General features: G+C 39.1%; 1 protein-coding gene across 2 annotated transcripts in view; it reads right to left on the bottom strand.

The window, feature by feature from the left end:
• Positions 1–22,732, bottom strand: part of ALPK3 (alpha kinase 3) — a 108,579-nt gene that overhangs the window by 38,285 nt on the left and 47,562 nt on the right. For both annotated transcript variants that reach the window (XM_066592277.1, XM_066592278.1), the window contains 3 exons: positions 9,880–10,008; positions 6,917–8,969; positions 3,986–4,133 (listed from right to left, as the gene is read on the bottom strand). In XM_066592277.1, the coding sequence (XP_066448374.1) occupies positions 3,986–4,133; positions 6,917–8,969; positions 9,880–10,008 (2,330 nt within the window). The remainder of the gene's footprint in view (positions 1–3,985; positions 4,134–6,916; positions 8,970–9,879; positions 10,009–22,732) is intronic.

Here is a 22,732-nt window from a genome sequence, read left to right as displayed (position 1 = left end):
GGGAGTTGTACCTGCCTGTGTCTATGAATTAAAAACCCCGGTCAGGTTGGGGCATGCAGTGTGGGCCGAAGCCCACCTGCATTTAATCTGACGTTAGCTCTGCTGTCCAGGGCACTGCAATGGGATACATTTATGTACAGCCGGTGGGTTCCAGGGAGCCACCCATGCAGTGGGTGCACACGGAATTCCCATTGCGGAGTTGTACCTGCCTGTGACTATTTATAAAAAACCGCGGTCTGACTGGGGCATGCAGACACCTTGACAGAATGAATAGTGTGTGGCACATAGGTTCCCCATTGCTATGCCCACGTGTGCAGCTCCTGATGGCGGTGGCATAGGATTATATTTCTCATTGCTTCTGTACAGCATTGTGGGCTATCGCCCCGCCCCTTTTAAAGAGGGTCGCTGCCTAGCCGTGCCAACCCTCTGCAGTGTGTGCCTGCGGTTCCTCCTCATGGCAGACGCACTTATAAATAGACATGAGGGTGGTGTGGCATGAGGGCAGCTGAAGGCTGCGCAGGGACACTTGGTGTGCGGGGGGGGGGGGGGGTTGGGCAGCATGTAACCCAGGAGAAGTGGCAGCGGAGTGTCATGCAGGCAGTGATTGTGCTTTGTTGGAGGTAGTGTGGTGCTTAGCTAAGGTATGCATTGCTAATGAGGGATTTTCAGAAGTAAAAATTGTTGGGAGGGGGGGGCCCACTCTTGCCGCTATTGTGGCTTAATAGTGGGACCTGGGAACTTGAGATGCAGCCCAACATGTAGCCCCTCGCCTGCCCTATCCGTTGCTGTGTCGTTCCCATCACTTTCTTGAATTGCCCAGATTTTCACAAATGGAAACCTTAGCGAGCATCGGCGATATACAAAAATGCTCGGGTCGCTCATTGACTTCAATGGGGTTCGTTACTCGAAACGAACCCTCGAGCATCGCGAAAATTTCGTCCCGAGTAACGAGCACCCGAGCATTTTGGTGCTCGCTCATCTCTAGTATTAAGTTTGCTATGATCATATGTTTTCTCAGACGTTATGGGCTTGGCCAATCATTAAGCTAAAGATGTAACTATGTCAGGCGTTAAGTTGGGGATTAGTATTTTCTTTGGTCACCCTAAATTGATTGTCAGGAAAATGACTTTGATTTTACTGTAAAACTGTAAGCAAATATTCCTGGATCATGAATGCTGTTAATGTTTAAAAATTGAAAATGATAAATAATGAATAAAAATAAAAATGGAGGCAAAATGCTTATTTTTTTCATTTTACATCCCCCCCAAAAAACAATAAAAGTGATTAAGAAAGCCATATGTATCCCAAAATGGCACCAATAAAAACTCCTTACACGAAAAACAAGGCCTCACAGAGCTCTGTCCACGGAAAAATAAAGAAAAGTTATGGGACTTTGAATGCAACGATGTAAAAAAAAAATGCTTAAAAAAAAAGAGTTTTTGTTGTGCAAAAGTGGAAAGACCTAAAAAACATAATAATTTGTTATCGTAACATAAACACATATAAAAAATCTAGCAGGTTATTTATGCTGCATGACTAAGGCCTCATGTCCACGGGGAAAATCAGGCCCGCTCCGGATTCTACATGGAGAATCCGTAGCAGGTCCCTCCTGCCCCGCGGACATGAGCGCTGAAAATAAGAATAAATCAGAATAAACTTACCTCCCGCCCGCTCCGGATACTTCCTTTGCTGCGGCGTCATCTTCTCTGCGTCGCGGCCGGATCTTCTTTCTTCGGCCCGGCGGATGCGCAGGATGACGTCGGTGACGTGCCCTGCGCATGCGCCGGCCCGAAGCAAAATGATCCGGCTGCGACTGAGAGAAGATGGCGCCGCGGCGAAGAGAAGAACCAGAGCGGGTGAGTAAAATCTGATTTTTGTCTCCCGCGGATCCGGACGGCTTCCATAGGCTTCAATAGAAGCCCGCGGGAGACCCACATGAAAATGGAGCATGGTCTGGATTTTTTCATGCTCCATTTAAAAAAAAATCCCTTTTATTGACCATCCGCGGGTATTTATCTACCCGCGGGTGGTCAATGCATCCCTATGGGGTGCGGATCCGCGGGCAGGAGAAGAGTTAAAATCCGCTGCAGATTTTAATTCTTCTTTTGCCCGTGGACATGAGGCCTTACGCTGAAAAGAAATGGTAGAATTGATGTGTTTTTATCTCCCTGGCCTCCAAAAAAAAAATTATAAAAGTTTTACAATACATCATATGTACCCAAACATGGTGACAATAAAAACAACAGTTTGCTACACAAAAAAACAAGCACTCATATGGCCTTGGGGATGGAAAAATAAAAAAACATATGGCTTTTGAAAAGTGGAGATGAAAATCCCGCAAAAATCGTCACAACGTTATGGCCAAAATAGGCCATGTCCTTAAGGGGTTAATATACTGTTGTATTGAACATGGGTGAATAAACTACATGCTGACATTTTTATATATTTTCTACTGTTTCATCTTATATTAGAATATAGGTAGCATACGACTACTTATTGAAATCTTAGTGGAAACTTTTTACTAACTAGCACTTCAATGCTGTAGGTTAACTCTTGTTTATTTCAATGCTTGGTACTCTTCAATATAGATACTATTTAATAAAAGTTTAATAAGGAAGCCTGAGTAGCCATGTCATAGTTTTTACATTGTTGTATCTATTTAAGGAAGGAAAGACAGGTAGAAGGAAAACTGATGCTTTTGAACTAGGGCGCTGGAGAAGACTGGTGCATATACCATGGAGAGCCATGGTCCTAGAGTGTATCAAACCAAAAATATCGCTAGAGGGCAAAATCACCAAACGGCGGCTCTCAATCTTTTGTACATATCATATGAGCCAATTCTCTGGAAACAACACTGATGCTCAGCACCATTAGTGGGTCACGAAGAAGAGGCCGACAAAGAACATGCTGGCTGTACGCAATGATGGCTGATACAAACATTCACATGGAAGAACTGAAAGAAGCAGTCAAGGATAGGAAAGCATGGAGAACGTTGATCCTTTAAGTGACCAAAAGTTGGCCTCGGCTGAACAGGTCATCATCATCTATTTAAGGAACAAAGTTATGCTGTACTCACATCATGTGATAATGAAACTTCCCTCTTAACTGTTGGAAATAGTTGCATGAACTTGAACAGTAATAACTGAAAGCAAACTCCACCGATAATTAAATATTAGTAATTTACATATGTGTAAAATTCAAACCTCATGGTATATTGAACACTACACAGTGAGTACAGCAATTACCATAATGCTGCAATCTATGGGAATTTTGAAATACGTGAGAAAAACTTGTTGAGACATGCAGATATACATACACCTAGTCCTTTCTAAGGTCCTGGCATTCCACTAAACCACATTGAGAGCCTTTATCTGCAAATGGAGGATACTTTGAATAGCAGTGAATTTTTCCAAGATTCAATATAACGCCAAGAGCACAGTGACAAATCAATCAGGAAGTCACAAAATATCCAGGAAGAACAACCAAATAACTGTACACTATACTAGCTTTAGCTACTATTGGTATCCATGACTCCAAAGAAGCAAGGGACTTGGGACAGTAGCAGGGAGTGTAGAGAGGTGGAAACAACTGCTCATCTCAAATTTGCAAATAAACACCTGGATGATCCCCAAGCTCATGTAATGCATAGTGAAGGAAGAATAAGTGTTATATGAGCACCACTGAGGTAGAATCAGCATATGTCATACAGGGAGCTGTGATTGGAAAAGAACACCAGGGGGCTGGGGAAATTTTGCGTATTGCTGCAAATGTTTCTTTAATTTCAAAATATAAGAACAACTTAATAGATCTATCCTATGCGCAGTGCTATGTGTTATAATGCAGCTAATTAAAATGTTATCTATGTTTTTCTTGTTACATCATGTGTTCTTTCTGTTGTTTTTACTCATGTATGTAAAACATTTACAGGTAATACATTTAAACGTCATGAAAAATGCTAAGGAAATAACAAAATGATAATCCCTACCTGCGTATTATTTTTGCCACCTGAATTTCATCTTTGTACCAGGTTATGTTTGAGTCACTTAAAATATTGAAGAACTGGCACCAGAGTTTTAAATTCCCAGATGCATCAGAAAATTGCTCTGCCCGGATCTTCCGAATCACTTGAGGAGCTTAAAGTAGAAAATTAAGAAGTTTATTGGACCCCTCCAAACAGATCAGAGTTGCGCCTTAATTCACATGTACATTAAAACTGGCCATGCATATACTTTCAGTAAGATAAAAGTCAGCTAAACCGGATAATTTTGGCATCAGTTGACAATCTTAGATCAGAACTTCTCAACTCTTCCCCTAATGCACACAGTGGAAAAGAGAGATTGGGTATGTTGTATTTGTATTTCTGACCCATTGTTGCCATATGTGATAACCAGCAGGCAAGCTGAGCATCATGGGAGAAATAGTATCTACCTGGCAGCTAGATATAATCATGTGTATAACTCAGCTTTACACATCTGCAGGTCAATAACAGTATGAAGCATAATTCCCATAAATTGCTTGTTGTACTTTTCTACTGCTGTACTTCTACCCATCAAGAGAATTATTTTGCTTTATTTGGCCCATCTACACCCATACAAGCATTCCTAAGCCCCAATTATAACACATACAATACGTGGTTTATTTGGCACCATAACCATATATTGCTTCCTTTGAAATCAATGTCAGGAGATGTATAAGAGTCTAAAGAAATTAGTCAAAAAGGTAAGAGACATGGGAGTACTTGGGAACTAACAAATGCTGATGGCAGAATGAGATTTCAAAACAATATATGAGAAATATCTGCATGATATCTACATTGATTTCAGTTCCTGAAAATTTTGAACATTTATTTGTTACTTTAGATAAGTAATAGATTACATTTGGAGAGCAACCTATTTTATTAAGCAGTGTTACACAAAAAGAGCATGAGGGCAGTACACATAGTGAAACATATCTGTATTGACGTCATATAGCTACTACTTCTCTTTTTTGATCAAGTGACCACTTCCCTTACTTACACTCTCAAAGCAAACACATGTATACATTGGTTTCAGCACGTTTCATCAACAATAGGTTATATTGACATCACTGATCTCTTTACAAACCACCCCGACATTCCTGCATTCCTCTTTTCAGATTTTTCAGACATGTTTGCAACAGATCAAAAGTAAAGGGCCTTTTAATGTTTCACAACCAAAAGATTGAAAGATTTAGCAATCTATTTGCATAAAGTGTTAATGGCCATTAATGGCCAATAACATTTTATCATCTTCATTTGCATGTAAAAAGACCAGCAGCAGTGGTTTGCAGAGCCCAGCCTGTGTTTAAACTCACGCCCAATTGTGTAAACAGCTGCCAGCACATTCCATTGCTCTCCTCCTGGCTAGTGTAAAGATGCCGCGAGGAAAACCTTGTGCAGTCTTTTAAAAGATGAGTGGAATACATTCAAATGGAATGTATTTGCTCAGTTTTTCAGATGCTCAACGATGGATTTTAAGTGAACTAAAATCCATTGCTCAAACGAAAAGTGCACGATGCCTGCATTTACATGTAATGATTATCGCTCATTTTCGGGCATGTGAATGAATTTCAAGTGATAATCGTTGCGTGTAAAAGAGCCTATAGTCATACGGTTTTATCCATCAGAAAATCTGTGACAAATCATCGAGAAAAGATCACTAAAGCCAGCCTGACAAATCAGGGTCAAGTTGATAGATGTTGTTTTCAGTGGATAGTGGACCCTATTACATGAATTACTTAGATGGGTCAGGTTCCACCCTGATTTCAGCTGCACTGGTGTTTAGCAGTAGCGTTGCTTGTAGTGATTGGCTGGGTGATAAAATCGGATCATTGGAATCACTAAAATATTGTCTCTCTGCTTTGAGCAGGTGTGTTGGCTTAGCACTTCTCCCTTGCAGTACTGAGGTTCTAGATTTAAATCCAACCTCGATGGGCATTTGAACTTGGGATCTCACCACTACAAGGCAGCAGTGCTAACCACTGGACTGCCACTGCCATCTCCACTGTTGTTCAAGGAGGCCAAATTAGAGAACTCAATTTTTTACTCCTGTTGACTTTAATGGAAGTCGGAATCAGTAGTACCGATTCACAATTATTTTTTTTAATCCGTTCGGTTACTCCGGACCTAATTATTTCAATAATCACTCAACACTATTTAGCAGCTGCCCAACACTCCTTTCCCTAGAACCAGACATGCAGGTTTAATGGGGTGATCTGGGCGATAAATGCCAGACCTAACAACTTTTAGCTAGCCATTTGTATTACAAGCTTAAAGTCTTCTTTTGTCTATGTCCTCAATTCATATTTTTTTGTATAAAACATACTTGGTAGCATGCAGTAAGGAGTAATGCAAACCTGATTAAACTGTATTAAGTTGTTAGCATTCACAAAGCAGTAAACTGAATTCACTGTTTCATTTCAAGGGGGTGTCCAAGAGATGAAAAAATTAAGCTAAATTGAAGGTAGAGATGTGAAATGGATTTTAAATGTATTTTGTTAACATTTATTTCTATGAATTAACACTGATTTACTTATGACCTATACCCAAATCCTATTCCTACAGCATCCACTAGTTATGTCAGGTTTTTGCTATTATTCTTCGTTGTATATATATCTTTGATCATTGGACCCCAAATAAATGGATTTAAGATGAAATGGGAGTAACAAAGTTGCAGCAGTCCTGCTGATACTTTCCTATATTAAGCCTGTCTTACCAGTATTTTAGCTCAGTGTTTTCTTCTTTTGATTCTTCAGCATACAGTGTGTAAATCTCATTAGAGAATTACAGTTTTTACTGTATATAAAAAGTGCTGTGTTCCTCATTGTCCAAAATATTAAAAACTTTAATCTACATTGTTACTGCAGGTGATAAAGAATTCAAAAGAAACAATGAACTCACCTTTATAAGGATCGTTGATCTTTCTGGTTTCCGTAGGCAGTGTGTCATCTTTAGAAGTATGGCCTACATCTTTTGATTCCTGTGAACTAGAATCTGTCTTTCCTTTATCTGTATCTTCTTCATATATCTTTGGAACTTCTAGCATTGCCATTTTTCTCATTGTTCCAGGGGAACGTCTTTCAACAGGAGGAGATTGAGTGATCGAGAGAGAATTGTTCCTTCTAGATAGTCCAGGAGACACATTGGGGCTCTCTTGTTTAGAAGGAGGTGTAAAGGAATCTGGATCTGCAGTTTCTTCATTATCCAGTTGTTTAGTTTTGTTGAGATATATTTTACGCCGTGCACCGGAAGCCAGTTCCTCTGGTGTTGCTGAAGGAATCAAAGATAAATTTTCAGTAGACCTCCATTTGCGGTCCCTGTCTCTTTGAGGATCAGAAAGCATACTTCCAAGAGTTTTGTCAGCTGGTAGATTACCAACAACTATAGAAGGCACAGTTAATGCAACTGAAGGATCTGTACCTGAAGCTATTTTAGCTGCTATTCTCCTTGATGTGGCAGGACTAAAGCTGAGTTCTTCCTTACTCAAAATAGTATGCTCTGACATGTCTTTTGAACTCCGCTTAGGGGTAACTGGAGTTTGTGGCGCACTCTCAACTTGAGATATTATGACTTCTTTCTTTGAATGTTGTCTAGGAATGGTTGAACTTGTTTGCAAGGAATCCACATTCTGTACCATGTCTTCCTCTGAGGTTGGAGTAAGCTTACCCGATGTGGAACTGGAATGCATGCTCTCTATACTTTGTGGTGAGTCGCTATCTTTGCCATATTCATAGATTTTTCTGCGGCTTGGTGGACTTAAGCTCATTTGAGGTGAATACATTTCTTCAGGGGAGTCTGGTTGAATATTTCTTTTTTCATCTGTCTTATCTACATCTGCAGTTTTTATGTGTAATAGCATTAGCAAAGAATTCTTAAGAGTTGTAACCAAACTCTGGTCTTGCTTTTCTTTCCTTTTAGACATATTATCATGTTCAACTATGGGTATATCTTGATGGGAAACAGTGCTAAGCCCACTGCTAGATACATTAGTCTCAGTTTTTGTCTCTTCTTGGTATGTGCTTGGAGTATCTGATGTCAGTATTTCTTGACTGTATTGGTTTTCTTTTTGTGGTAGAATTCGGATTCTTTCTGCTTCACACTCCCCCTCAGTTCTGGGTGAAGCCACTGGATAATGCACAGAAGCTGGGTCTACAGATCTTCCAACATCACTTGCTATTCCAGTATCTAGAGCTCTTTTCACATCACGAAGAATTGTTGCTACAGACTGATCATTTTGATCGCTTGGTACCAAGTTTGAACTATCCCCAGAACGATCAATATTAAGGCCCTTATCAGAAAATTCTGAAATATTTTCTTCAGGTTGAGTATCTTGCAATACTGTACTAATTAAAGTTATATCTTCTTCTATTGAAACAGGTTCTAGTTTTTGTGATGCCTTTTCTGTTTTGCTAGAGGAGGCAACATGTATGCCCTGAACAACTGGATCATCTACTCTTTCTGTGGTTTTCTTCATAAGCTCTTCCTTCACATCCTCCAACATTTCCACTTCACTAGTGTGTGCAACATGTTTTGTCTTACTGCCACCAGTAATATCCTTGACCATAATTGAAACATTTTCACTTACTACATCTCTAATCTCCCTTGAATCTTCTATTGGTTCAGATACTGCTTTCGTGGCATCCATTAATGGGATGTCTTCTATATGACCATCTTTCACATTTGAGCTTTCCTCTGAAGTACATTCCATGAAGAAATCTGAAGCCACATCCTGGGTTTTTTGAGACTGCCCATTTTGTCTAGTCTTATTTAAATCTGGTATCACTTCTAATTCTGTAGAGCTGTCTGTCTCCATATGTACTGGCACTGGTGAACTTGGACATTTCATTAAATTGCTCTCTTTCACTGTTTTTTCTTGTAATCCTAAATTATTTGCTTCATTGGTGTCAGTGATTGTTCGTTTATTGTTTTGAACTTCATCTGAGCGTTCACTCATCTGAAAGAAATACATTTACATATGAATACTTAATGAACTAAAAAATATATAGTTTATGCTATTTATGCTCACAAAAAAATGTTCCAAATGTAAAGGGGTCACTGTAACTTAGTGGCCTCTCCCTCGGCCTATGACAACATGTTCATCAGTCACATGGCCTTTCTGCAGCTCAGTCCCATTTGAGTGAATGTAATTGAGGTGCAATACCAGGCACAATCACTATGTATGCTGTTGGGCCTGGTATACAATGAAGAGGTTACAGAAATTGCCAAGCTCCACAGACCCTTCATACAGAATCAGTGGAGATGCCAGGTGTTAGACCCCCATCAATCTGATATTGATGACATATCCTAAAAGATGGCTTCACTGTATTTGAAGGGGTTATCTGAAACTATTTCGACATAATTGGCAAAAACTGCAGTTAAAACTGTCCTGCTGTGGTGCCCATTACCATGAAGAGCGCCACTACACAAGCATACAAAGATATAAGAAAACTGAAAATATGTTACAAATATATCTGGTCTAGATCAGGGTTGATATTCTCAAAATTGTGGTCTTTTGGGTTACATTTAAATGAAAGTATGTCCACAATTCAAAAAAATTGTCTGCATTTTTTCATCAAAATGATCACCACTCTTGTCTATGAAATGTGTTTGGTATTTCAACTTGGCTGCATTTACCTGATTGGGGATTAGTTCCAGCACCAGACACAACTGATGCACAGATATGGTTCTGTTTCTAGAAATAATACAGTCCCTTTTTCCAATACACTTTTATAATGAATATTAAAAATGAATATTTATATGCCTTTTAAACTAAGAAACTGCTTAAAAACAAATCTAAAAAGTATTTATTTTTTTTCCCTACTAGAATAGCTTTTTTACTATTGTATTAAATTGTTACACATCACCTTTTGTGCTTCTTCTGCCTTCTGGCTGAGTTCAAGTTGCTTCTGCAGAAGGGCATATGCTTTCTGCAATGCCATATATTCCATTTCTAAATTCTGCAGCTTTGTCAGTGTCTCTACTCTTGTCTTCTCCTGTAATAAATGGAGGAAAAATATTATCATTTTATATATGAGATTATATTTTAGTTCAAACAGTGTATATACTGCAAATCTATGGTGGAAAATGGAGTAAACATCTCTGCAATCCTTCTTTACATCAAACTTTAGTGGTGGCAATGACTTCAGTAAGATGTCTACAAAAATATCCAGCCCTCTTTCCATATGCCAGCAATGAAGCACAGCTTCAGGATCCAAGGATTGCCAAATGACAGAAACTGTATCTTCTGGTTGGATTACTACATATCAATAATGACGGTAACATGTTTGTAACTCAACTGCCTATGAATATTATCTTTCATGTTTGTTAAGAGTAAAAAACTGTGATATTTTTGCACAGTCTAGTGAATTGTGACTATATTTTTTATCTAAATTCTAGTTTCCACAAACTTCATAAAAACATATGGCTTGCATCTACATTTTCTAATGAATTTAGAGGCTTCTACATTTATATAATCAGATGGGGGGTTGCCAACATTTGCTAGATATGCTTATGTTATTTACATAGATTTTGCTATTTACCTATGCAGTTACAGCTGCCATTTTTTGCAAAAGTGATAAGAATTGTTATTAATAGACAACATAATAGTCACGTGAGAAGCTTGTGTGGCCGATATATGGTATATACCTGTACATACCCATTTCCAATTTGATGAAGTTAATTCAACTTGATGGCACAATCTTTTTTTTAGTTATACAGTGATTGTTGTTGGGTATACACTTAGGACTTCAGGAAGAAAACACATTTTATAACAGAAGCTATTAGTTTGGCTTCTCTATTGCCAAACAATCACTGGTTATTGATGATGGAAGCCTCTTCTGGCTATTCAAATGAGTGGATGTCCATGTAATGCACTGACAGGCCAAATTTACCAAGATGGGAGCTGCTGTTAAAGAGCAGTTCTCTATTCTGGCACATAAAGTGAGGTCTTGAGCGTGAGAACCCTTCTATGATATCCATATGCCGTAATAGGCCATATGGACAGGGATTGTCTAGATAAGACATCACCTTGAATTCGAGATGCCATTCATTTTAATCAGATTGCATTACATTTAGTTGCATATAAACATAGCTTAAGGTCCCTCAAATACATACTGGTATTCTTTGCTGATTCGTAAATGGAGTTTTGTAAAGCTCAATTCACATACACTATACTGTAACTTGTTACAGATTTCTAGTGCAACAAATATGCTACACGTGAAGAGACCGAGCTGGTTACCTTCTGCAAGTTTTCAGAATTTACAACAAACGGCATTTGCAGGCCTTGTAAAGGTACATTGTAGATGTAAAAATTAGTTCCATTCATCTAAACAGCATTGCTTTGGTGGCAAAAACATGGATTTCTGAAAGTGACATGCAGATGAATGGGACAGTTGCTGACATTTCTGCAATAAATCTATCCTGTGGGGATACACCCTAATCCAGACAACTGTAGGGAAACATTGGTTGGCTCAGATGGTGGATGCTGCCTATCTTTAGGCCGGTTACAGACAAGCCTATTGTAACACGTTCGTAATACGGATCCATATTACGGATGTATCACAGATGACATTACAATCGTATGTCATCACTATTTGCCTGCGTATATTTTATTTTCTACAGGGCAAATAAAGATCAGTATTTGCTCAAAAGATAGATTAGCAATATGGAGGAAAATACGCATAAAATAAGTCTTGCTACGTTAAAAAAAACTGTGAAAAATAAGACCATGTGAATAGATACATAAATTTGCATTAACTCTCTATTATGTTCCACAAAACAAAGAACAAATATGAAGCTATAATATGCTTGTCTGAAAGTGACTATATGAATTGCAGCAAGTGTATTGTGCAAGGAGGGAGCTGTGGGCCCTCTCTTGGCTCACAAGCCCACTAAGGATACATGTGTTCCCCTCTGGGGCAGGCAAAGCCCGACTGTTTTTGCTTCAATACTGAAACAATCCACATTTTGTAAAAGAAAACAAACTCAAATACAAAACTCTGACCATTACCCGATACCTTGGTACATTGCCTGCAGAAGAAAACAGCCTTCAGTGCATATCTTTTTTTTTACGTCATTGACACAAGGTCACTTTGACGTACAATGATATCATGTTTTATGACCTGTTCCTGCCAGATTTCCATGCATGCCAATGGTTTTGTTTATTTTCTTCTGTAAAAGATGATGAAATCACTTGCTGCTTTTAGTGTGTATGCATTTAGTAGCGTAATATGTGCAAATCCAAAAATGGAAATGACTAATCAGTGTCAACTTTCTGTGCAGCTGAGAATTAGGTCATCTTCTGTATATAGACCTAGCAGAGTACTAAGGCTTTTCAACTTCACTGTCACGCTCTGCTCAGATTTACTCATCATTTGGAATCAATCTCTGTATAAATAAAAATGTAAAATGTTTTGTTCACTGGTAACTTAACGTATTATATAACCATAAGGATTCATTGAGTGTACAAGAAGTCTGGCTATTGAATCCTATTCATTTTGAAAGGACTCAAACTTTTGCCAAGTCAATTAGTGATGAGTTGATAATTTGTTAACGAACTATCCCCGGAGGTGTGTCGGGAGGGGGTGGTAGGTGAACCATGCCCACAATCTTTACCTGTAACTGTAGCCAACCATGGGGACAGAGTTTTTAATAAGAGCTGATTATAAAGCTACTTTATTTGTTGTAATATTGCCACATGAGGAGAAAAAACTTTTTAAGGCCTTTTTCAAACTGGTGTATTTTGGTCAGCATTTTGCATCACTATTTATAAGCCAAAACCAGGAATGGCTCAAAAATACTGAAGAGGTAGAACTCTAAATTTAGCATTTTTTAAAAATAAATAAGAGCATAACATATTGACCAAAATGTACTACTAACATAAAGTACAATGTGTCACGGAAAAAATTAACTCAGAATTACTTGGATAAGTAAAAGCATTCCAGAGGTATTACCACATAAAATGACACGTCAGAATTGAACAATTGAGCTCTGCCCAAAAGCCAACACTGGCTGTGACCCCAAGGGCTTAAAGGGGAAATGTTGCCAGTCCTAAAATGTCCTTCATACTAAAACTAGCTGATATACCCAGCTTCACTGGACTTAATTTGGTGCAGGTGTTTACCGTTTTTTTTGCACGAAAAATTTTATGAAGCCGTGGTCACTTCAGAGAAACGGAGAAATAAAATATGTATACACATAGAGGAGCGTTAGAGTCTCCTCAGACTGCATGTGCCAATGTCCCTCTACAGAATGTGCAACTCCTCCCACTCTCCTCACTTTTTACCCTTAAAGGTAACGTCCCTTTTTATTCAAATTTACCCCCAGACTGGAGGTTGCAGCCACTTCTGAGCCTTAAAGGCATGCTCCATCCCTGCAGTCCATGGCTGCTTCCTTATGTACTTTACAGCCTTTCAGTATATGCATACAGAGGTCAGTTAGATTGTTTTCAGTATATACACACAGAGATTAGCTAGATTCTCCTAAATCTATACACACAGAGATGAGGTAGATTCTCCTCAGTCTATACACACAGAGATGAGGTAGATTCTACTCAGTCTATACACACAGAGATGAGGTAGATTCTCCTCAGTCTATACACACAGAGATGAGGTAGATTCTCCTCAGTCTATACACACAGAGATGAGGTAGATTCTCCTCAGTCTATACACACAGAGATGAGGTAGATTCTCCTCAGTCTATACACACAGAGATGAGGTAGATTCTCCTCAGTCTATACACACAGAGATGAGGTAGATTCTCCTCAGTCTATACACACAGAGATGAGGTAGATTCTCCTCAGTCTATACACACAGAGGTGAGGTAGATTCTCCTCAGTCTATACACACAGAGATGAGGTAGATTCTCCTCAGTCTATACACACAGAGGTGAGGTAGATTCTCCTCAGTCTATACACACAGAGGCGAGGTAGATTCTCCTCAGTCTATACACACAGAGGTGAGGTAGATTCTCCTCAGTCTATACACACAGAGGTGAGGTAGATTCTCCTCAGTCTATGCACACAGAGGTGAGGTAGATTCTCCTCAGTCTATGCACACAGAGGTGAGGTAGATTCTCCTCAGTCTATGCACACAGAGGTGAGGTAGATTCTCCTCAGTCTATACACACAGAGGTGAGGTAGATTCTCCTCAGTCTATACACACAGAGGTGAGGTAGATTCTCCTCAGTCTATACACACAGAGGTGAGGTAGATTCTCCTCAGTCTATACACACAGAGGTGAGGTAGATTCTCCTCAGTCTATACACACAGAGGTGAGGTAGATTCTCCTCAGTCTATACACACAGAGGTGAGGTAGATTCTCCTCAGTCTATACACACAGAGGTGAGGTAGATTCTCCTTAGTCTATACACACAGAGGTAAGGTACATTCTCTCCTCAGTATACAAATCATTTCTTTAGCCTTTATGGTTTCTGATAAAAAGAACTCTCTCATGTATTGCAGATTTTCACAGTTTTTCACGCTTAGAATTGATTATTTTTCCTATATAGGACCTAAAGCATGGTCGCGCCACATTTCACGTTTATGCAGTACAATGTGTGATATTAGTTACATTACATAGGGGGTCACTTACTTTTGCATTTGGAATTGAATAATCAAGTTGTGACCCCTTTACTTTTCCTATTTAGGACCTAAAGAATGGTTTGCCAAATTTCACATATGTATGACACCAGGAAGTTAGAGAATTAGGGGCGAGTCAGTCAGTGAGGGCTTTGACCTTTATATATGTATATAGATAGATAGATATTTACATTGCCCATTATATAATGAATCTGAAGCACCTTTTCTGTGGTCTGTCATTCTTCTGTTACTCCTTCTGGAATTATAGGCATATATTAACAATTGGACATCACCATTCCCTTATCAATAGGGTGTTTCCTATAGTCTAATACTTTCAGCACTGATTGACAGTGGTGTCAGTGTATGTAGAGACATATCCCCAACTGGTAACATCCAGATGTCAGTTTATTTATAAAATTCTAGCAGGACTAACAGAGCAAAATGCACCGTTGTCTAATATATACATATACACACACATCTTAGCCTGATATGGTGTTATTTGTTATTACAATAACTGCCCTCATGTGTATGTATTATATAACTACACGCTATGCCTCGCCATCACCATAGAACACGCTATATCTCATGATCACCATAGAATCTAGAGGGTGGGCCACGGAAAGTTATCCCACTTTTATGATAGCTGTCAAAGAAAATCTGTCTTTGTTACCTATAGCAACCAATCACAGCTTTCATTTCCAAGGACATGTTTGCACATGGAAATGCTGTGGCATTTCTACAACAAAAAATTCAACTGCAAATTCCGCAGCATTTCTGCATCCAAAACCATTGGTGTGAATTTTTACTCAAAATCAGCTGCGGATACACAACTAATTTCACAAGATACAGCGCTCCCCTCACCTCTGAAGTCACTTCTGCATCACCTGAACCGCGCTGCGCTCACTACAGGCTGCTAGGTACTGGGCAAATGTGTGCGCTGACATTGCAAAGACTGCAGAGGTGAAGGGAGTGCTGTATCTTCTGAGATCAGCTGCGCACCAATAATGCAAATTCTTACTGTTTTGGTAGCAAAAATTCTACAGCATGTCTAAGTGTAAACGTTCCCTAACACTGCTGAGGTAAAATGAAAGTTGTGCTCTGATTGGTTGCTATAAGCAATAAAGATTTTCTTTAAACAGTTTTCATAAGATTGTGGTGTCTAGCTAATTTTTCTTGGACCATCCTGAACAATAAACTTCACTGGAATGTTGTTTACTGGGAAATACTTTAATTAGATGCGCTAAGAAAAGCCTGCAGAGGCTTCTGAACAGTTCCACCAGAGTCTACAGACGTAGGCCAGTGGGGCAACACGCAAAGGGACCTCCACATTGGTTTACCGGAATATTTTGTGTAATTGAAATAGCTGAAACCTTTATATTATAACTATTATTCATAATTCCACTAAATAATTTTATTAAGCATGGAGATTTACATATATAGACTGCAGCCACCGTCCTGGGATAGTCTTTTAACAAGTAAGAAAATATGCTCCAAAATTGCTATTTAATGAGTATTACAAGTATTTACTAAAACAGAAAAAATAATGAAATTATGTAAAAAGCAGATAAAAACAGTAAAAGGTAGAAAAAAGAGACTCATTGCCAAAGAAGTAAAACTAACTAAACTGTTATTCAATTATATAAATAGTAAAAAGATTATTACAGAAAAAATCCCCGATCAGACCACACATGAATATTGTGTACAATTTTGGGCAGTAATCAAGAAGAACATATCAGAGCTTGAGTGGGTTCAAAGGCGGGCAACTAATGTAAGGCCCAATGCACATGGGCGGATTTCTTTCTGTGGAATCCACGGCAGGTGTCTGGCCGCAGATTCCGCAGTAATGTCCATCCATAGCATGCAATGTAAAATGATTCTTCCACGTACACGAGTTGAAATCACTTGCGATTTCTGCTCGCGGAAGAGGAATCACAGCATGCTCTATTTTGAGCGGGACTTGCACGGATGGCTTCTATTGCAGGGAAAATTAGGAAGCAGTCCGGCCAGTGCCAATTCCCGAAATGTCAGTTTCAAATTCACTGCGGATCCGCGCCATCACCTGCGCGGCATTCTCTGCACTGTGCATATGCGCTGTCCAGCACATCCAGACAAATACGCGGGGGATCACTGGTCGGCGGGATCTGACCCAGCCGCGTGCATTCGGCCTACAATACCCAGAGAGGTTATAAAAATTGGTGTTATTCACTTTAGAAAACTGAGGGGCGACCTAATAACTATGTATACATTAATCAGGGGTCAAATACAAAGATCTTTCCCATCATCTATTTATACCCAGGACTGTGACTGTAACAAGGGGGCGCCCTCCACGTCTAGAGGAAGGAAGGTTTCTACACCAACATAAAAGAGCAGTGAGACTATGGAACTCTCTGCCAGAGTTCAAAAGAGGCTTGGACGCCATTGTTGAGCGTTGCAATATTACATGTTATAGTCATTGATTACTTCAAAAAGGTTGTTGGTCCAGGGATTGTTACGATTGTCAGATTTGGAGTCAGGAAGGATTTTTCCCCCCTCAAATAAGGAGAATTGGCTTCCACCTCATGCCTTCCTCTGGATCAACATTGGGGTGTGAGGGAAATATTCTGAACTAGACAGACCTGTCTTTTTTTGGACTAACATACTATGTGACTGATAGACATGTTAGTAGAGCTGCCAGGTTCTTTTTAAATTTAGGATTAAATGATTCTCTATTTTTTTCAACTTCTGCAAACATACTTTCTGGATAAAGTATGTCCATCAGGAAATGAGTCATATAGAGATAAGATTTTAACCATTCCAATTTATTATCTAATATGTCTTGCTTATAAACATTTCTTTGGCCGCCATAATCAGAATTTCTTTTAAAAAAATTCACATCTGTGATTACACAAATTACCTAAGAAGTAAATACAATTTATACAATTATATAGCCTTGCAAAGCATCTATGAAAAAGTCTGTAATGGAAGAATTAAGTGGTTCTTCAATTTAGACTGAAGGCTGCGGCACAAAATGTAGACCTGAAGTATAAATTTATAGGTGCCCTATACAAATAGCAGATATAGTATCTTCCTGACCTTGGACATGTTTATGGAAACTGTTGAAGGACACAATAAAACTATTGCAGCTGAAAGCAAAATGAAGCATGGTACCACCTGCTATGTTTCAAATGCATTTATGTTTGATCTGGTATGAGCCTAGCAATCACTGAAAGAGATAGATAGCCTGCACTTACATGACTTTTAGTTATCTGGCATTTACAAGTATTTCTGGGATTTAACCCACAGGCTATTGAGGTTGTTAATTAATAATCTTTCCTATGCAGTATAGTTCTTAAAATAATATAGAAAAATACTTGTATGGGCAATGTATGTCAAATATTGCACACATTTTTAATTAGCCTTTTAGGACATTCTGAATTAATAGATTATACAACAGAAATCAATGGGCTGTCTGTGTGTAATGCTCCAATTTCCATGTGGTGGCGCTGTAGGGAAAATGAACAATTATTACTGTGGTTCCCAACTGTTTATAATTGATTTCTGTGGGTTTTAGCAAAGAGACACCTCGTAATCAACATGTCAAGGGACCCCTTCAACAAAAAGGATTGTCTAAAATCAAAACCCCTTTAACCATTAAAATAAAACCAGATAGAACCCCAGATGCATGTAGGTTAATATTTAAAATATGTGTCATTTTGTTAATGAGGATCTTCAGTTCTCTTGTTACACACCTTCATCTGTAGAGGTTCCTAAAAACTGTCTTCTTTTTTTTTCTTAGTTTTTATCTCTCAAAGTGCTAATGGACTTTATTGGATCTCCCTTCCCTCTAATTTTCTGCCCAGTGCCAGTTGTGAAGTAATGCTGGTCTAGTCACAGAGATAACTTGAGAGATAACAGAAAATGAGGAAAAGGTGATGACCCCTGCTGCCCATAGAAGTCTATGGAGAGCAGAGGGGAGGAGGAAGAGGAGCAAGAGGGAGAGACACTCAAAAACAGACCTGCCTACAGCTAACTCGTAAGTGAATACAACTACCTGAATTACATTTACAGTGTTCAGGGCTTCTCCATGATGATGTAACTTCTCTGTGTGTGCTACAGGGGGTTAGGGAAAATAATCTGTGTGTTTCTCTGTATGTAGTGTATGAAGATAGCATAACAGCTAACTCATCTCACAAGCTCAGAGACAGCTGAGAACTACAGATACAGCCTGCAGAAGGAAGAAATGGTGATAAATGCCATATACTGTACAAGTCAAATAATAGCCAGATATAAGATTATTCCTCATGTACACAAGACAGCTCAATTTGTAAAGTCAGGTACCCTTTAAGTAATAATATTAACAAAAACATGGCAATCCAATTTCAAATATTAGCAAGCATCACATATACTTAGTATAACAGTTTTAAGATATGCAAAGTTCTGTAATGGTAAATTAATTGTAATTGAAAATGAAATGATTAAACAAAAAAATAAAAAAACTTTAGCAAGAAACTTTAGCATCAGATCCTGAATGGACACATTTCTAATGTCTTTGAAGTCATATCCGTAACAAGCAATGAGAGCCTTCAGATATTTCCATCCAAGTGCAAGACTCTTTACAGTATCTTGGCTGGTGACATGAAATATGGCCAATGTCCTGCCTGGCTAAATTAGGAGAAGTAATGATATGGGTTTAAAAGTATTGTGGAGCTTAAAGAGTATCCACACTTTAAATGTTTTCTAAACTGAACAGAATAGGCAATGCTAAACATTTTTACTATATATTTTATCAGCCCATTCTGTACATTTTTCAAAGAAAACCCCTCTTCAGCTATGCAGTTAGAAGACCTTTCTGAGAAATCTATCTGCAGCTAACTAATTGCATTGCAGAACAGAGAGCTCCTGTCTGTGAGGCATGTACTATTATCTCTAGTCTGCCTTTAGTTTTATTAAATGTATATATTGTTTCCCCCATTGTGTTAGAAGTCTCCTCTCTTCATATCTGTTATGGATAACACTCCTGCTTCCATTCCCTGGCACTGTGAAGAGAAGCTAATCTGTGTTACAGACAGCTTCTCCTCTTCACAACACGTCCGTTCCCCGCCGGGCCCCATGCATTGTCAGTGTTTCAAATCTGAAGACAGATGTCTCATCAGCATCTTCTCCTAGCTCCATAGCTGAAGAAGAGTTTTCAAAGAAGAATGTACAGAATAGAGCAATAAAAATATTGCAGAAAGGCTTATAATCACCTATCCTGTACATTTTGGAAAAAAAATCATGAAAGTGTGGCTATTCATTAACATGAGTACCTTACTTAAAAGTTCCTTACTCTGAATCATAATGATACTCTACTCCTACACATTAGGTAGTGACAACCATTCATTTTAATACATACTGTGTGTACTTTGCTTTTATCATAAAATAAAAGGCAACTTGGATATATTCATCTATGGCAGATATGTTAAATTTCTCTGATTGAAACAAACCAATCTAGCATGTGGATACATGCCCCTAATGATCGAGTCTGTGTGGTAGTGCACAGAGGTGGTAGGGCTCCCTAGCTTGGAGGCATGAGTCCAATATTTGCTGCTGTACATACTCTGTCAGATGCAACATTTCTAGGGTGCAATACCTTGATACATACGGAGTCCAAAGTAACATGCCACACTTTTTGTACAGAATTTAGAGGCCCTATGTATCTCTATGGCAGCCATATTACGGCTCACTACTAAATGGAACTGTGTGCATGAACCCTTAAAAGTGGACTTAAGGCTGAGATTCACTGTAAAGAATATTTTAGGGAATTTTTTAAAGGAAAACTCTCCTTTGATTGAGCTTTAAGATTCAAAGTAGTATCAGAAGAATCTCCTCAGAAACAGGCTGCAAACCACCACTTTGTCATTATTCATAAAAAAATGTAGCAGTTTGCTGTTTTTACATTTGCCTGAATATTAACCGTAAAGGGAACCAGTCACATCTCAACAGCACCATAAACTACGTTATGGTGCTGTTAGGGGACGTGCCAGGGAGCCGTAGGATGTGTTTTATACTCAACGGCTTCCTGGTTCCTGTGGTGTACCCCTCTGAAGATTGCGTGGTGCATGCAAATCTGACTGTTTTCAGAGTCCTGTGTGCATGTTCTGCCATACAAATCTATTGGAGAGCACACACATGGCAGCATGAAAACAGTCAAATTTTTGTATGCCACACTATATTCAGAGGCAAACGAGAGCAGACGAGTATAAAGATTACATCCCATGGCTCCCTGTCATCTCCCCTAACAGCACTATAACTTAGTTTAATGGGGCTGTAAGGAGGTGACTGGTTCCCTTTAAGTGTAGATCATCCAGTTTATAAGGGTGCAGTCTTCTAAGCTGGGCAGCTAAAATCCTTCATAATGTATGTACCTACAGTTGTGCTCATAAGCTGAAATACTTCAGGCAGAGAGTCAAGTCTAATGAAGCACAATTCCTCTGTATGAGATATGTAGGTGCACACTCTTTGCAGGGCTGACCACTGTCCATACAATGCCAATTGACAAGTAAAGTTTGGTTTAGACACAATGATTATCGCTCAAAAGATGCCTTTTGAGTGACTTTTGAGCGATAATCGTTGTGTGCATTTCCAGGGCAAGGTGTTGCTCAAACGGTAGTTTGATTGACAGTTTTGTCTTCTGCATCCAGCTGTTCTCTTCTTGGAGTGCTCAGCTGTAATACAGCTGAGCGGTGTATGCAGAACACAGCTAGACCACTGTGTTCTTTATACCTCGGCTGTTCACGAAGTGCTCAGTTGGTATACAGCTGCGCTCCATGCGGAGTATGCAGAACACAGCTGGACTGCTGTGTTCTTCATACCCCAGCTGTTCACGGAGCGGGATACAGCTGAAACCATAGTATCAGCTGTATCCCGCTGTGAATTCCTGATAAGGCTGATCGCTCTCTTTCAGCATGCTGAAAGTGAACGATCAGCGACTCGTTAACGAAAAGTACACGATGTCAGTGCAGTTAGAGCAAACGATTCTCACTCAAAAGACCGCTTTGAGCAATTTGTGAGCGAGAATCTTTGGGTCTAAATGGGCCTTAAGTGAGTGAACAGTTAAGGGCTCTATTTTAAGGACTTTATAGTGATGACATCTGTTCCACTGGATTGGTGCATTGCCAATGTGGTACCAATATTGAAAAGTGAACCAGGAAACTACAGGCCAGTAATTCTTACTTCTATTGTGGGTAAAATGTTTAAAGGGTTTCTAAGAGATGCTATCCTGGAGTAACTCAAGGAAACTAGCTGTATAACTCCATATCAGCACAGGTTTATGAGGGGTCACTCCTGTCAAACCAATCTGATCAGCTTCTACGTGGAGGTAAGTTCTAGACTGGACCGGGGAGAGTCATTGGATTTTGTGTATCTGGACTTTTCCAAAGCGTTTGATACTGTGCCACATAAAAGGTTGGTATATAAAATGAGAATGCTTGGTCTGGGCGACAATGTGTGTAAGTGGCTAAGTAACTGGCTCAGTGATAGAAAGCAGAGGTGGTTATAAATGGTACATACTCTGATTGGATCACTGTTAATAGTGGGGTACCACAGGGGGCAGTATTGGGCACCATTCTTTTTAATATAAATATTAATAACCTGGTAGATGGATTAAGCAATAAAATATTAATACTTGCAGATAATAAAACTATGTAAACTAATTAGCACAAGAGAGGATGCAAGGCCTCTCTTGAACGTTATAATATTACATGTTATAGTCACTAATTATTTCAGAAGGGTTGTTGATCGAAAGATTATTCTGATTGGCAGATTGGAGTCAGGAAGGATTTTTTCCCTTAAATGAGGAAAATTAGCGTCTACCTCATTGGGATTCTTTGCTTTCCTCTGGATCAACATTGGGGTGGTGGGGGGTAATAAGCTGAACTAGATGGAAATATGTCTTTTTTCGGCCTAACATAGTATGTTACTATGTAATAGCACAACAGTAGAATATCTTACAATACTTGTATCCAAAAATTGTTAATACTGTTGGTGTTCAAGGGTCCTTATTTACAGGCAACATTTCGGGGACATGCACCCTTTATCAGCCTTGAATGTTTACATCCTAGCAGGGAGTAGTAGCCTGCTTATAGACGGATGAAGCATGTATGTACTTGAAATGTTGCATACAA

This window comes from Eleutherodactylus coqui, chromosome 2 (genome assembly GCF_035609145.1).
Source record: "Eleutherodactylus coqui strain aEleCoq1 chromosome 2, aEleCoq1.hap1, whole genome shotgun sequence".
Lineage (NCBI taxonomy): Eukaryota > Metazoa > Chordata > Amphibia > Anura > Eleutherodactylidae > Eleutherodactylus > Eleutherodactylus coqui.
This window is presented reverse-complemented; position numbering and strand designations above follow the sequence as displayed.